Source organism: Mauremys mutica, chromosome 2, assembly GCF_020497125.1.
Source record: "Mauremys mutica isolate MM-2020 ecotype Southern chromosome 2, ASM2049712v1, whole genome shotgun sequence".
Taxonomy (NCBI): Eukaryota; Metazoa; Chordata; order Testudines; family Geoemydidae; genus Mauremys; species Mauremys mutica.
In genome coordinates, this window is record NC_059073.1 from 145,900,288 (window position 1) to 145,916,630 (window position 16,343).

The 16,343-nt window shown below is 58.7% G+C and overlaps 1 protein-coding gene across 5 annotated transcripts in view; it reads right to left on the minus strand.

The window, feature by feature from the left end:
* Positions 1 to 4,818, minus strand: part of CAMK2B (calcium/calmodulin dependent protein kinase II beta) — a 147,863-nt gene extending 143,045 nt beyond the window's left edge. For all 5 annotated transcript variants that reach the window (XM_045004651.1, XM_045004650.1, XM_045004652.1 and 2 more), the window contains exon 1: positions 4,741 to 4,818. In XM_045004651.1, the coding sequence (XP_044860586.1) occupies positions 4,741 to 4,805 (65 nt within the window). In that variant the 5' untranslated portion in view covers positions 4,806 to 4,818. The remainder of the gene's footprint in view (positions 1 to 4,740) is intronic.
* Between the last annotated feature and the right edge of the window lie 11,525 nt (positions 4,819 to 16,343).

Here is a 16,343-nt window from a genome sequence, read left to right on the forward strand (position 1 = left end):
TTATACCTAACTGCTAACGCCTGTAACTGAGAACTGTCTATTTCACGGTCCAGCTAACTGTCCAATCCTCTCGTGAACCTCACTGAGCTCCGGACCTCGGTCAGATCCTGCGGCGGTGAGTTCCACCGGCTAATTACCCAATGTGCAATAATTTTCTTTCTTGGTTTCAGCCAGCTGCCTTTCGGTCCCGCTCCCCGGCCCCTTGTCCTTGTATTATGATGAAGGTAAATATTGGCGCACGTGCTCTATCTTAGACCCCTGTGTCTTGCGCCTGCGTCATTCATTGGTCTTCGCCCCGAAGGTAGCAGATAGAGCACTGGAATGGGCCTTGACAGTGGCACTCAGCTCGCTGCAGTATGTCTGCCATCATCCCCTCCCAATGCTCTGTTTGATTCCCTGTGCACCGCCCGGGCATTGACGGACGAGCTCCCAAAGCTGGCGAAGGAGACCCTCTCACGCCTCAGGAGTTGGGGTGAGGAGTCAGACATCGCCACAAGGCCCTGCAGCTGGCGGCAGCCCTCACAGACCTCTCTACTCTAGGACAGGCAGCATGGCCTAGTGCCTAGAGCAACTCAACTGGGACTCTGGAAATCTGGGTTCAGGTTCTGCCACCGGCCTGCTGGGTGACCCTGGGTAAGTCACTTCCCTGCTCTGGGCCTCAGTCTCCCCATCTGTGAAGCACTTTGAAACCCACTGGTGGAGAGGGAGACGTCAGAGCCAGGCATTCGTTGTTTCATACTCTTAGAGATGCTGGTCCCATAAACGCCCCTCGCTGGCCCAGCTGCTGCTTTTCACTCCCTTGGCCATGTTCCTTTCCGAGCCCGAGGCTCCTCGTTGACTTCTAGGCCCCCGAGCAAGCGTCAGGGCGTCAGACAGGGCTGCACCCCAGGAGCCAGGTGACCGCCCTGGCCAGCAGCCCCAGCTCACGCATCCAGCCTCTCCCTAATGGTTCCTGGAAGTCACCCGCTGTTTATTCTACAGGGCTCCGCACAGCAGCTGGGGGAGGACCCGCGTTCGCACACCCTGCAGCCCAGGTTGGCTATTGTTTATTGGCCGAGCTGCCTTGGGGCAGGTAGCCACGTGCTGCCCAATAGCCCCGCCCCCACCTGCTAGCCCCTCCACGCCAAAGGGCTTTCGTGCAAAAGTGACCCTCCTGGTCCCCCAAGGGACCAAAGCCCGGTGCACCCAAAGGACAGGATAGCAGGGGGCATGCTTCAGCGGAGACACCCCCGGCATGGGTAAATAGGAGCCTCACCAAGAAAGTCCTGGGGATCAAGGACAGGCCACACATAGCCAGGGGCAGGGTGGGCCCAGCTCACAAAGAGACCCCCCATTGCACTGGCCTGGCAGCCGCTGCTGATCTGCTCAGTGATTTCGAACACACCCATCACCCTGGTATCTGAGCTACACCACGGTCCACCAGCAGCCCCACTTCAGCACCCGTGGGGAAGCTGCTGTGTCCCTGCAGGGGGGCTTAGTCCTTAGGCCTGGACACGCCAAGCGTGCCAAAGTGAGAATTTTTATGAGCCTGGTGTGCCTCAGTTTCCCCATACATTGGATGGCTACCTGGTGGGGAGTGGGAGGAAGAAGGATTACATTTGCTCTCAGGGAAGACTAAGGGACATAAATGCAGGTGGAATGAACAGGGGAAGCGCTGGCTGACCTGGGAACCGAGGGAGAGAGAGACGCACACGCCAGGGATGAAGTTCACTACAGATCTGCTCTGGGCCGACCCAGATGGGCTACACTTTAACCTCCCTTTCTCTGGGCCAACCTCAGGACTTCCTGCGCTGCCGTCCAGGTGACTAACAAACCTGCCTGCAGCAAAGGCCAGGCAAGGTGCGTTCTCCCTGCAGAGCGTTCCCGTCTCCCCAGGGAGCCTGGCTCCGTGCGACTGGCAGGTGGAGCTTGTGGCACGAAGCAGGAGTGCGGGAGCCTCTGGGGCTCAGACTCCGGCGGCTGCGAGGCCACGTGGCCTACCCTGAAGGCACAGCAAGCCCCCCTTGGGATCTGACACATCGAAGGGGTTCCTCCAGGAGGCTGTTCCAAAGCTGGGGGCGTAGCCAGGCGCCTCCCCGGCAGCTCGCCGACAAGCACACCAGCCAGTTCCAGAGCAGCCCTGCAGTGCCCGGCTCTCCTCGGACAGCGCTCCCCGGCTCCTCTGGGGGCGGACTCCTGACCTTCATTTCCAAGGCCCTGGAAGTCGGTCCCACTGCTGCCCTTCTGCAGGCCCCGTTCTGTTTTACGGTGCCCACGCCACCTCCTCACTCTGCCGAATTCACGCCTGTCAAAGAGCCTCCAGAGAAATGTGGAAACCCAGCGGTCGGGGCTGCAGACGCCGTGTTCTGCAGCAGGAAGGGAGGGTCCCTCGCTATACAGCTCTGGCAAAGACTCCCCCACACCCACACACATACCCCCAGCATGTGCCCTCAGTTCTGTCCCTCCCAGACGCATCATGTTCTGCAACCTTCCAGGGCACATTCAACATCTGGGACTGCCGTGACTGTCTCTGAGCACCCCACAATCTTCAGCCTGTTTCTCCTCCTCACTCCACCTCTGGAGGGAAGGGCAGAGCTGTTATCCCCAATGAACACATGGGAACGGAGGCCCACAGGGACGGGGTGACTCGTCTTGGGTCACAGAGCATCACTCCACAGATGCCAATTCCGGTCCCCACTATGACCCAGCCACCGGCCCCTCCCTCTGTAGCAAGGAGGGGACAATCTCTCTCTACACCTCTGGGCAGAGCCCACCTGGCATCTCGTGTTCGTTTCTGGGTGCCCGACTACTACGAGCATTCTCAGAGTGCCTAAGTGCTCCAGTCCTGGCGCAACCCTGTTGTGCCAGGCACTGGACAGACGCGGAACCAAAAGAGTCCCCACCCCAAAGCACCGGCCATCCAAGTAGCAGATGTAGAAAAATTGTCAGGAGTTCCCTGCCAAGCAACGCAGGCGGCTGGGAGCTGGGTTATAAGGAAAGACGGTGAGAACTAAATCCATACATCTCAGCCAAGTGGTGAGGGAGGGGCAGCAGGAGAATTATTGTAGGATGTTTAAACTTTCCAGGCACGCTGCAAAGTCCCTGTCTGTTTGCAGGCCTTTGGGAAGGGATGCATGCAGGGGGGCGTTGAGACAGGTTGTATTGGGGTGGCCAGGCTTGCATTAAAGGTGGAGCAATTTGCAAGGAATGGAATATTTTCAGGGGTTGCGAAACGGCAGAGCCAAGATTATCCCAGTTGGGGGGATATTCACCCCAAATTCACTGCTCAGCTTGAGACACCCCAAGAGGTCCTGAGTCTGAGCTACCGCCAAGCACCACCTCTCCGAAACCCAGGCCGCTTTAAGGGGTCTCAGCCTGGAGATGCCCCAAAAGAGCAGTGACTTCCGACAGCCATGGAGCACGGGTGTGAAATGTACGCCACTGACATGCAGAGGGAGATGCTCCCCACCAGCCAGACCTCTTGGGGGGCAGCTGGGGTGGGGAAAGCCCCCTCAGTAGGCAGCACTGAGCGCCGGCCCCCTGGCACGAGGCTGGGTCCCAGTGTGGGCATGCAGATGGGAGGGTGCCCACATCGTGCACTCTCCCAGACCCCAGCAGGGAACACATGGCAGCCCCAGCCCCTACTCACTGGAGGGGCAGCTGTGCCAGCCTCCAGCCGGGCACTAGTGACCTGTAGGCACAGGGGAGGGGGGGAGAGGAGATGCTGAACCAATCTGCCAGGACAGCTCCTCCCCCTGCCCAGCACCCACGGGCTGCCCGCTCTGTGGCACTGCTACTCTGGAGCCCTGGGTGCACTGATCTTCCCGGGAGGGGGGACCCCACTCCCAGCTCCCCTCCTCCAGCGCCAGCACATGGCCCTGAATGCAAAGAGGGGTGATTGCTGCCAGCCTGGGGCAGGGTGCCAGGGCGGGTGGAGCCTTCCCCAGCCCTGGGGCATCACCAAGAGCGCCCCCAGCCAAAAATCAGCGGTGGTGTTGGGGGGGGGGCGCTTCTAAATGCAACTAATGACCGAGGAGCAGGAGCAGGCTGGGGAGGGCCGGTCCCCGGGGCTGCGCCGGGCCAGGCAGACAAACCACTGCAGTGGGGGCGAGGGGGCTGGGTGAGCCCCGCAGAACCGGCTGCCTAAAAATACCGGCGCGGCTGCAGAAGCCTATAAATACACGGCGAGCCCGAGCCGGAGGGGGGTGGGGGAAGACCCAGCGCCGCAGGGGAGCGGGGGGGTCTAGGGTTTCTGGCACAAGGGACCCGCTGAAGGGCCAGTGCCATTCTCCAGATGGTTCCCATTCCTCCTGCAACATGCGTCATGGCTGCGAGCTCCGGCCGGCGAGCGAGCCCCCAGCCCCCGCTGCCACCAGCCCCGGCATATGGCAAGTAGTAGGACGCCCCCCCGGGGGGAGGGGGCAGCTGGCAACCAGAGCAGCCTGGGCCAGGCTCCCCCCCCCAAACACACACACTAGGGAACCCCCAGCACGGTGGCACCCCAGAGCCAGCAGCCACCTTCCAGCCACCCCCGCGGGGCTTCCCCCCCGGCCCGTGCGCCCAGGGCGCAATGGAGAGCGCACCCCCTGCCCCGCAGCATCCGTGCCGGGCGGGGGGGGCAGCACCCCCGGCTCCTCCCATTAGGCCCTGTAACGGGGGAGGGGAATGACCCCCAGCTCCCCCCACCCCCGAGGGGCGCAGCCCTCCCCCACGTGCGCCCCTGCCCCGGGCGCGCCGCTGGCTCCAGACGCGGCTCCTTACTTGCCAATTTCCTCGTACAGCTGGTACTCGTCGGTGAAGCGGGTGCAGGTCACGGTGGTTGCCATCGCGGCTGCCGCTTCGCTCCGCAATGAGCTGGGCTCCGGCTCCGCCTGGCAGCGGGGGAGGGAGGGGCTGGCAGGGGCGGGGGCAGGAGCCACCCAGCCCGCTGCGCTCCGAGGCTCCCTGCGAGCGGCGAGTCCCCCCACCCCGGCGGAGGAGCAAGTGCCAGCTCCTCGGAGACCCCCGCAGCTCGGGGAGGGGTACGGCCAGCCCAGCGACCCCCCGCACCCAGGGTATGGGGTGATGTCAGCCCCCCCAGGGGCCCTCGGGGCACCCCACAATACCCCCAGTGGAGGGGGCAGTGCCAGCCCCACATCATTAGGAGCCCCCCCAACCAGAAGCCAAGGAGCCTCCCCATACACAGAGAGCCCCTCCTTAGAACCAGCCCCCCCAGAGTACACCCCCCAAGAGCCCCAGGGTCCCCAGACCCCACAGTTTCTAGCCCCAGAGCCCCTCCCCACTCCCACCCCAGGGAGCCAGAGCCCCCCTCCCGGAGATGGAGAGGGACACAGACCCCTTGGTATTTGGGACCCGGGCTCCACTGGGCGGGGAGCTTGGGGGGAGATGGTGAATGTGGTCTGGTTTTTGCTTGACCTGGCTCTGTTTCTTATTGTGGCCAGCCAGGCAAAAATACAGGCCAGGGTCTGCCCAGGGCCAGGACCTCTGCTAAGGAGGGGGCACCTTGGTTCTGCCCTGGGACAGGGCCCCTCCCTTCCACATCAGCCCCTCGTCCCCGGATCCAGAGGTCATGGGCTGGGTGATAAAGGGCCATTAAAGCACAATATAGCACCGCTGCCCTGAGAGAGGTGGGCACACAGGGCCCATCACCCTGCACCCCCACATGCCATCCCATTGCACCTAGAGCCGGTGAGCAATGGAGCCGGGGGCCACACGGCTGTAAGGATATTTCAGGATCACCATCCAGATTCTCATAGGCCCTTACAGGGGGGTTCACCTGGTCACGGTGGAGCTCCGGGCAATGGACCCTCTACACAGCAAGGTCAGTGCCCGCGACAGGGCTGCCCCGGGGCCTGGTCCCTGCCTGTGTGGCGAACTCCCCCTCCACTAACCCAAGCAGTGCTGCCAGACCCACCCAGAGCCCCCCACTCCTCTACATCCACCCCAGAGCCCCCCCCATGCCCAGAGGCCCCCACTTCTCCTCCAAGTGCCAGGTGCATTCCCTTGACCTTGCCTCCTCCAACAGAAATACACAGCAAGATGCACATTTAAATAAAACAAACAATCCAACCTAAACAAGCCACTCCCCCTGCCACGTCCCTCTCCCGCCTGGGGAGAGGCTGAAGCAAACACCCCCACAGATGTGTCCTCTAGCATGACTGGGAGGTGCTCAGATCCTACCGTAATGAGTGTGGAGAAGAACCCCTTCGCCGGCACCAGCGCCAGCCGAGTTATCCCCCGAGATCAGTTTGGGAATCATTCACTCTTCGGGCACAGGTGTGATCACACTTCCGCCCATATGCGCTAGTTAGCCCTGCGTGACCAGGCCCCGTAGTTCCAGTTGTTCCCAGGCTCTGGCCAGGGGTTTGCACCATCCTAGTTGTGAAAGGGGCAGAGGCATCCTCACGGCCCCCACAGTGAACCGGGTTAGAGCCAACGATCTGCCCTGGGTGGAGACCACAGTCGTCGGGCTGCGCCCTGACCCATAGACAACCATCACTTTGGTTGCTAGAAATTTGAACAAATCCCATGTCACTCTTATCAGTAGATCTTGGTAAAGTGCTTGGAGAAGGTCAGGATCCTTATTCTCATTTTATAGGTGGGGAAACTGAGGCACGGAGAGAGCAGGGGAGGGGAGTGACTTGCCCAAGGTCACCGACAGGGGAGTGGCAGGGCTGGGAGGAGAATCCAGGTCTCCTAAATTCCGGTTCAATGCTCTGTCCAGCATCAGTAACAGCGGGATGTGTATGGTGATAGTGGGGGTGGGGAGGAGTGTTCACACTCCATAGGATGTGAAGGCAGATTCCTCTTATAGCTTCTGTGACAGGGCTCAAGGGAACACTGCTGGCTTTAGACCTAGGAGATTTCCGTGTCCACGATCAAGGGAAGGAGAAAAAGCTCCTGGGCTGATCACAATACTGCGCAGCACCTCAGCGGCCTCTCCTTACTTGGCACGTCCTGACTTGGCCAAGCTGGCTGTCCCGGTCAGGGAGAACCCCCTGTGCGGCAAGTTGGTTTCCAAGGCCAGGCCAGCATAGCTGGAGAGCAGCGGTGTCTACAGCAAACCCAGTGCAGGGGTCCCTCCTGTGAGTGTGATGCAGCGTAAGGGGCATCCTGCCAGCATCATCTGGAGCAGGAGATGGAGCCGGAGCAGAACGTGCAACCAGAAATGAAGGATGCAGAATTAGCCGAGCAGAAAACTCCAGGGGGAAATTGTGCCTGTTGAGATGGAGCCCAAGTCTGATGAACCATGTAGCCCTGGGGAGGGGAGGGTCACCCACCAGCTGGTGCACCCCTTCATGAGCAGGGTGTAGCAGCTTCTTCATCTCCAGCACCCCTGTCCACGGTCATGCCAATCCAGGCTTTAAAACCAGGAGTCAGCCCTCCCCAGAACCACAAGATCAGCTTAAAAACCAGAAGATTTTAAATGACGACATTAGAGGGTCTTTCGAATGGGTTCCTGGGCACGGAACCTGGAGGGGTCATCTTTGCAAGCTCTTCTCCACAACTAGGAGAGAGACGCTTGCCTTTTTAAAAAATTAAAGTGGAGAGTCTCACACAGTCACCTGACTCCGGGAGCTGGATCTTTAAGAAACACAGCAGCGATCACAACAGAATCCAAAGGAACTGAGATGAGAGGCATGGCCCAAAGCAAGGGAGCCTTACTGGCTCTGCGTGGAGGGATGCCCTGAACGCTCCCGGGATGTGTTCCCCGTCATTTGCTACACAGCAGCCTCGTCACTCAGCGCACAGGAGCCTGCGTCCTCAGGGGTATTTCCAGGGGAGCCAGGCTCCTAAGCACCTTTGAGGATGGGGGCCGGGCTGCCTTCTTTCCGGGAGCCTGTGTGCCTTCACTGGGTGCCAGACATGGGAGATGCTGTTTGCACCGGGAGTTTTTCGGCCAAACGATTCCCATCGATGCGGCTTGGACATCTCACCCTTCAAGCCGGCCACTGTGTGACAGAAGCCACTGAACAAGCATGTTCGTCTACCCTGCACCTGTCTTGCCTCGTGGATTAATAAAAAAATGTCTATTTCTTTTATAGCCCTTTCCATCATTAGATCCATTATTCCTCCCAGCACCCCTGGGAAGTAGGGAAGCGTTAGTATCTGTAAAATGGGAAACTGAGGTACGGGGAGGCTAAATGACTTTTTGAATGAGGTTTTTAAGGTCAGGCTTGACAAAGCCCTGGCTGGGATGATTTAGTTGGGGATTGGTCCTGCTTTGAGCAGGGGATTGGACTAGATACCTCCTGAGGTCCCTTCCAACCCTCATATTCTATGACTTGCTCAAGGGCACAGGAAGTCTGTGACAGAGCAGGACATGACCACTGGTCTCCCATGGGTTCTACCCACTGAGCCATTCTTCCTCCTTGGAAGTGTGGGGGACAGGGACTGTCTGCTCAGCTCTGTGAAGGCGCCTGGCACAATGGAGTCCTGATCGCAGCTGGTTCCTGGGCACTCCAGTAATAAACATGATTATTAATAATAAGCAACTGACACGTAAGACACCTGTGTTTTGTTGTGTGTGACACTGTCACTGACAGGTTCCAGTTGTTTTTAACTCCCAAACCTGGTGCTAAAGATCGTTTCTCATTGTGTCAATTAACTACCAAGCTGCTTAAAAGCCAACTCCCCGGGTAAAATAGAAACGCTAGCCTGTGCAGCCAGGAATCAGCAGCCGGTCTGTCCGGAGCCTGGTTGATCCCTAGCACAGCTTCTCCCACTAGAGCTAAAGGAAGCCTTGAGTACATTCAAACGCTGTCCTAGTTTCACTAAAAATAGGATTGAAACCCAATTTCCTTAAACCGGCACCAAAGGCCATGTGGACTCTAAATGTGGCTGGATCCAGGTGTATTTCAGTTCAGCTAAGTCACTTGGGAATTGATTTAAATGAACTCAAAGCCAGTCACTTCAGTAAACAGGTGCAAGTTAAAACCTTGCAACCCTTTCGGACAGACAGGGCTTCCTAAAATTGTCCTCTGTAGGGACCAGCCACGAGAGGGCGTGATGCAGCTGTTTGCTAGACAGCAGGAGCAAGGTGGGAAGCAGGATTCCTGGGTTCTGTTCTGGCCCTCGGAGGGGAGTGATATCTAGTGGTTAGCCCAGCAGTGACTCGTACATAGATCTGGCATATTCACTCTAAGCAGCAGTGTGGCTGAAACTCAGGCTCGTCGTATGAGCGACCTGGATTCTAATCCCAGTTCTACCAGGAATGCCCTTGTGCGTCCTCTCAGCACGTTTACTGAGGAAAAGGGTCGTTTCCTGGAGCACAAGGCCTTGCTCAGGAGCTGGGAATGTGGCGGGCACAGAAACAAACAGGAGCATGTGGAGGGGAGCTTAGAACTCACGGTCTCCGCCGGCTGCTGCGTCATCGGACCCTATTCAGAGCGAGCCCAGAGAACAGAACGCTTGGCAGCCGCAGTCGGCTCAGGGCTCCCCCGATCGCTCGTGCCCTTCAGTACGCCGGCTAGCGGTCTCTCCCCTGCACGTGTCCCTTGCATCTGCTCCTACCACCACTGGGCTGCATCTTCAGAAACCTGCCTAGGCTGCAATTAGCCAGAGAGGCCACCCTATATAGCGATCGGGCCTTATAAACTCCCAGTGCAACTTCCTCAGGGGCGGCTCTAGACATTTCGCTGCCCCAAGCATGGCGGCATGCCGCGGGGGGCGCTCTGCTGGTTGCTGGTCCCACGGCTCCGGTGGACCTCCCGCAGGCGTGCCAGCGGACCCTCCGCAGGCATGCCATCGAAGGCTGCCTGCCTGCCGCCCTCCCGGCGACTGGCAGAGCGCCCCCCACGGCATGCCGCCCCAAGCACGCGCTTGGCATGCTGGGGCCTGGAGCTGCCCCTGAACTTCCTACTTAGACTGTCAGCGGCGTGGGGCAGGGACAGCGCCTGGCACAACAGGGTGCGGCTACCCCAGCACACCTAGTAATCTTTCATTTCATTTGCATCAATCTTTGCCAGCACATGCACTCTAGTGGGGGATGCGGGGGGGGCCGCAGCTTGTGCTGTTCCCACAACCACCTGTGCTGAAGGGCTGGGCAGCCTGTTGTGGGTTGGCCCACGGCTGCGCTACACTGAAGAGGGTTGTAAGTTGCCGCTAAGATCCTTTATGGAGCCCTGCGGCTGAAATAATAGGGCCTGGCTCCTCACCAATCTAAATACCTTTGAGCATCGGAGCCTCCGAGCAAACTCAGGCACGTGTCAGTGCCCAAAAGAAAGGCACAGGTGGGCGGAGGGGCAGTGCTTAATACAGAATGAAAGAGGGGTCGGGGCTCGAGCAATTTTTGGACGTTCATAACTGATGCGGCAAGCCGGGGTGCTGGGCCTAAGATCTGCCAGGCCCAGAGGTGCGGGAGCTCAGCACTGATGAGGGGGTTCCCTGGCTCTGACTTGGTGAGGGTTTCTGGGTCTGGGAAAGAGAGTCAGAAAAAGACCAGTAAGTAAGCAGCAGCCACGGCAGCTCTGGCAGCATGGCCTGTGCAGAGGTCGAAACTCCATGGCCAGGTTCTGGAGCTAATGGATGGCCTCTATATCTAGGGAGCCCAGGCCTTGTACACCATCCTTCAGATGCCAAGCTGGGCACTCTAAACCACAGGAGCCATTGTCTGCACCACTGCCCCCCAAGCCAGAGAGTAGCCAGGGGAGCCTGTTCCAGGAGCTACAATCAAGAGGACAAGGAGGCAGATGCAGGGACAGGTGCCTGGATTTAGTTCATGTGTTGGACTCACTTTCTCACCCAGGCTTCCACTCTGTAAGGACATCATTGTCGTCTCCCTAGTGGTGCTGATCACCTGGGCGTGGTAACGGGCAGGAGCCCACTTGCCCATGAGCTGCCATAGCACAGGGGTGTCAAGATATCCGCTATGGGGTGTGGCTCTGAGAAAGAGAGAGCTTTTGGGCAGAGTGCAGGCTAAAAAGGGGCTCGGAGTAAAGAAATGGCCTCCTGTTTGGCTGTTGCTTTGTTCAGGGAAACAGGACGTTGTAAATAAACAATGGTACCAAGGATACCCGTCTTCAGCATGAGCAGCTCCTCCTAATGGAGGCAACTCACAGGGACACGTATTTTGGCTAACTGCTCATGTCAAAAAGGGGTGTGATGGTGGCAGGGGCCTTGGCATGAGTTGGCACCTGGTCTAGGTCTCCATTGAACTCTGAAAAATAGATAGCTGGCACCAGACTGGCTTGCCTGTGTTGGTATCATTAAAATAGGTGGTAGAATTAGAAGAATGTTAAAACTTTATGAAATGCTTGTAAATTGCTGCATGCGTTAATTTCACTCATGAATATTACCTTGTAACACAGGATACAGCTTTTAAGTGTTTGCTCAGCAATTGTCAATCACCAGAGAGGAGACATGCATGAACAAGTGTGAAATACTCTTTTCCAACCAGAGGATTATCTCCTGCCTGAGAAAGGAGGCCCATCAACACCAGACAAACCCTTGTGGAAGGAACATCAGGGGACAAAGGACTTTGTCGATTGCTTTTCCCACCCCAGCCCCCTGCACGAAGAGGAGATGTGTCACCGAATTCCTCCCACCAGCTGAATTTGCAACTCAAAGCAGAAGGAATAAAAAAGCCCCATCAAGGAGGGACTGTCTCTTTAATGCTGCTTGGACTCTGCAGGGCAAGGATTACTAGGCATAAGCAAGAGATCCCCAGTGCTTGGCCTGGGTTAGCACTAAAGGACACAGAGAGCTTGCTTCTTAGAGACGCTTCTATTACTTCTGAAACTTAAGACTGTAAACTCATCTGCGTGTATGTACGTCTACCTGCTTTAACCACGTAAATAACTCTGGGATTTCCTTTTCCTTGTTAATAAATCTTTAGATAGTTTGTTATAGGATCAGCTGCAAGTGTTGTCTTTGGTGGGAGACCTAAGGTGCAATTGAGCAGGGGTAAGTGACTGCTCCTTTGGGATTGGGAAAAAAACCTGACTATTGCTGTGATTTCTGATGTAAGGGACCATCGATCACAAAGGCAGAGTGCCCACGAGGGCATCTGTGACTGCCTGGGACAGATGTTACAGGGGCTGAGGAGTTTACACGTGATTGGTGAAATTGTAGTGTAGAACTCCCAGCCAATGTGGGGTTTGTGCCCCCGTTCCTGACAGTCTGCCTGGGGCTGGCACTGACGCTCTTGAGCTGCTGTAAGACAGCTCGACAAGGGTACCAAGCCCAATGCGCCAGGACCCTCCCTGGAGGGATAAGGAAAACCCCACAGAGGACATTGCAGGGTCCCCTGATTTCCCTTGTGCCGCATGTTCTCTCGGCCCATGTGCTGCTTCTGCCTCCATCCCAACAAGAGAGTTTTGTTCCAACCTCAGAGTCATGCAGGGACCCCCAGTAACGGGTGCATGAACAGCTGGGCAAACTCCCCTCCCCTCCCTCGAAAGCGACTGAGAAGGGACACGAGAGCGATCAGCAGGTGGAAAATCACAACTGGATTCTAGGTCCCCTAGTGCCTGTGCCCACTGCATGGCACCCCCGGCCTGGCCGGCCAATGGACACACATCACTGGCCCTGCACCCCAGAACTGTGTCCCTGGGCACATGCCCAGCACATATCGCTGCCCCCTGGCTCACCCCGCACACGCCATGCTGCCTGTACCAGGGTTGCTGCCTCCTCAGTACCCCCTCATGGCCAGGGGTGGCTCTGCAGCAGCCCTGCCTCAGTTTCCCTCCACGGTTCCCAGAAATAATCTCCCAAGGCTTTCTCACAGTTATTCCTCGTCCCCTGCCTGGGGCAGGTCGAATGGTATGAACAGTTCAGAACATTGCTCAGAGTTCCAAAATAAAGTCCTTCCCCGTTCCCCCGGCTCAAACGTTCGTACTCGGTTCCGGCATTTCTGCCAGTCCTGGGACTCTTCCCCAGTGGCCATGGCCCAGCCCCGGCTAGCAGGAATCCTCATTCCCCCAAAGGCCAGGATCTAAAACTCTCCCTCACGCTCAGACTGACCAGTGGGCAGATGCCCTCTGCTACTTGCCTTACAACTCAGGATCCGCACACAGCCGGCTCCAGGCTTGGGCTGATCTTTCTCTCCCTCGTTTATCCCAGGCCGGATTGACTCATGGGGCCCTGCTTCATTTCCCCACGTGGGGAAGGGAGTGAACAGTGTCCCAGGCGAGGCTGCACTCCATTTCCCGGTAAAGGGCCAGCCACCCCACGACAACGCTGCCAGCTCTGCGCGCTTTGGTTCGCCTGTCTCGAACCGCTGCCCCGCACCCCCACTCAGAGCCAGGGCACCTGCTTTGTTCCCACCCGCTGCCCCAATGGGCATCACGTCCGCTTGGGTGTCGGGCCGCAGGAAAAAAGCAGGTGATTTGTCCTCAAGTGGGACCAGTCTGTGCTGGGATTCAAACCTGCTGCTAACAGGGGTGGGGGCTGGGGGTTAGGGTGGTATGTGAGGTCATCCGTCTTTCCCTGTTTAAAAACCAGGTTGATTTAAGTCCCACCCTGAGAAACGAATCCCTTACCACTAGTGCTATCGCTTAAAACCAGAGCGCCCTGCCAGCTGTGGGGCAGCAGAACCCAGGGCTGCCAGCTGCTGATTGCTGGCATCGCCCACATGCCAGTTTGAAGGGGGCTGCTGGCCGGGCAGTGCCAGGTGGCTGTGCTGTGAGTGTCGCTGCCCACAAGGGCCTTTCCCCTGGACTCAACCACACACAACGCTGTCAGAGCTGAAGTTTATGGTCGCATGCAAATCACTGGCAACTATGTTAATTAGCTTGTTGAACATTTGCATGAAGTGTGACACCTGGAGCTGCACAAAAGGTGGCATCTCTGGAGAGGGCAGCAGAATCCCCCCACCCCAGCTCTCTCCCTGGGGAAAGGCCGGGACACGCTCCCAGAGGAACAGGCGCAGCCCCCAAATCCCCCCCATCCCAGCTGGGCGGCACCTCCTGTATTGCCTGCCTGGGCACAGCTCTGCATTGCCTGCCCGTCGGTGCTTTGAGGGAGGGCAGAGGTGGACAAGGCCTCTGCCTGAGGCCAGCAGGAGCTACAGTGTCCATGCGCGTGTCCATCTCCACCTGCCCAACCCACGCAGCACAAGCCAGCCCCTAAACGAGAGCGGGCTGAGCTGAGATTCCCTGAGCAGGGCAGGGGAAGGGGCTGGCAGAGAGGATACCAGGCCCTGGTTGGTGGGCAGGGCCGGCTTTAGGAAGTGCGGGGCCCAATTCGAACAGTTTCGATGAGGTCCCGGCAGGGATCACTTCGGCGGCTCTTCGGCGGTGGGTCCTTCACTCGCTCCAGGTCTTCGGTGGCACTGAAGGACCCACGGCTGAAGACCCAGAGCAAGCAAAGGACCCACCACTGAAGTGCCGCCTAAGACCCGAAGCGCCGCCAGGTGAGTAAAAATTAAAAAGGCGCCTCTAGCCAGGGAAGGGAATCTCATTGCGTGCGGGGCCCTCTTAGGCACGGGGCCTGATTCAGGGGAATTGGTGGAATAGGCCTAAAGCCGACCCTGTTGGTGGAGGCAGAGCTGGGATGACCAGGCACCTTCTCCCACTGCAGCTGGACAGCAGGGAGCAAACCCACTACTGCCCTCCCCAGACGTGGGCTGGTGGGGCCCTGCATGGCCATGGGCCTGCGCTTGGCAGCTGGAGGTGTAACCAACAGAGCCCTTTGCTGTTTGGTCCTGGTCTCCCGGGCGGCACGTCTGGCCCCGATGCCGGTGTGAACAGTGGAGAGGCTGCTCTGGCCCAGCCCCCATGCACCAGAGCTACTGTTTTCTGGAGCGCTGGGGGGCATGGGGCAGGCTGAGGGATTTGGGGGAGGCTCCGAGACTGAGAGAGATTATTTTGCTGGGCGGGGGCTCACTTTTCCAGGCAGCCTGGGTGAGGCTGTGTCTCGTCTCTCTAACTTGCATTTAGAAGCCAGGTGGGAGCAGCGTTGGGGTGACACTGGCTCCCTCGTTCCGGCAGAGCTCCTGGTTCAGTGCCAGAGGAAGGGGCAGCATCAGGGCATTTAAACCCAGGCTGCATTAGTGAGCCAGTGCGGGATGGGCAGTGCAGGGTTCGCTCACGGGCTGGGGCAGAGGGTCATGCTCCCCGGGCTGGTGGGGACCCCCTGCAGCCAGAGTGCACAGGGAGCCCTGCCAGGTGGGCAGGCAGCTGGCACTGCTGTTGCCATGGGCACTGGGGGCGGCTGTGGGGGCTGCACAGAGCCCTGGTACATTTGCCCTTTCGTTCGCCAGAGAGAAATTGTCACTCGGCTCCTGGGAGACAGAGGCAGCTGCAGCCCGAGCTCAGTGTCACCCCAGCGATGGGGGTGGCGAGGACACCCCAGGGGCGGGCACCACAGACCCTGCCTGGGTGGGGCTCAGAGGAGTCACCCAGGGGGTGAGAAACCAAGTCAGTGTGAACTACTGGTGCTGGGGGGCCCTTTCCCTGCTCGGTGACAGAGCCCTCAGTCCCTCTGCAGGCACTGCCCAGCTCCACCTGGCCTCCCCTTGACTCCTGTTGCCCCTTTATCTCTGCTCTCTGCAGTGTTGGCACTCGCTCTCCTCCGAGGGCGCTTTCCCTCCCTAGCCTGTGGCCGCCTCTCCTCCCAGCTCCCCTGCCCCCAGCGCCTGCCCCAACCACGTTGCCAACTCCAGCTGCCCCCACAGCCCCACTGGGGTTGCATTAAGACCTCTGCTGACCCCCTGCTCCCCATATGCTACGGGGATGTAGGGCTGCAGCACCCCAATCTCCCCACCCCCGCAGCCACCATGGAAATGCTGTAAGTTCCAGCCTCCCCATGCCATCTGGGTGACCTGGAAAAGCCCCCCACAGCCTGACACCCCCCAGGCCGGGGGCTGCATCCCCAGCCCGGCAGGAAAACTCACAGTAGGAAGCTGCAACGTTGACCTCGTTAATTGCGACAGGGCAGCTGGAAACAAGGTGGTAGCAGCTCAGTGAACCTGCAGCAATCGGTGCCCACGCTGGTGCTGCCACATGCAGAGGGGCACCAGGGGAGGCCAGTGCTGGAGACACAGCAAAGTGATGGCAGGAATGAATCCCTTGGCACCACTCCTCTTTGAGGGCTCTCCATGTTGGGAACCCCCTTCTATCCACATCCGCCACCCCAGGCCCTGGCCCCGCCCATCAGGTTCCAGGCCAAGCCAGCTGTTTGACAGTGGGTTTGTCGAAGCGATGCACAAGCCGAGATGCAGAGGTAGCACTGGCCGGTGGCTCAGGCTCAGGAGTTCCTCCCACGCTGAGTCTTGCTGCATTTCGTGCATGTTTCTCCCCTAGCCCCCGGGAAGTTCTTAGAGCCTTCAGCCAAGGACCCGTCAGCCCCGATACCTCACCACTGCTGCCACCCAGGCCCGCTCCCTGTATCCCCTGGGACAGAAAGGGAGAGAGTGTGGTGCT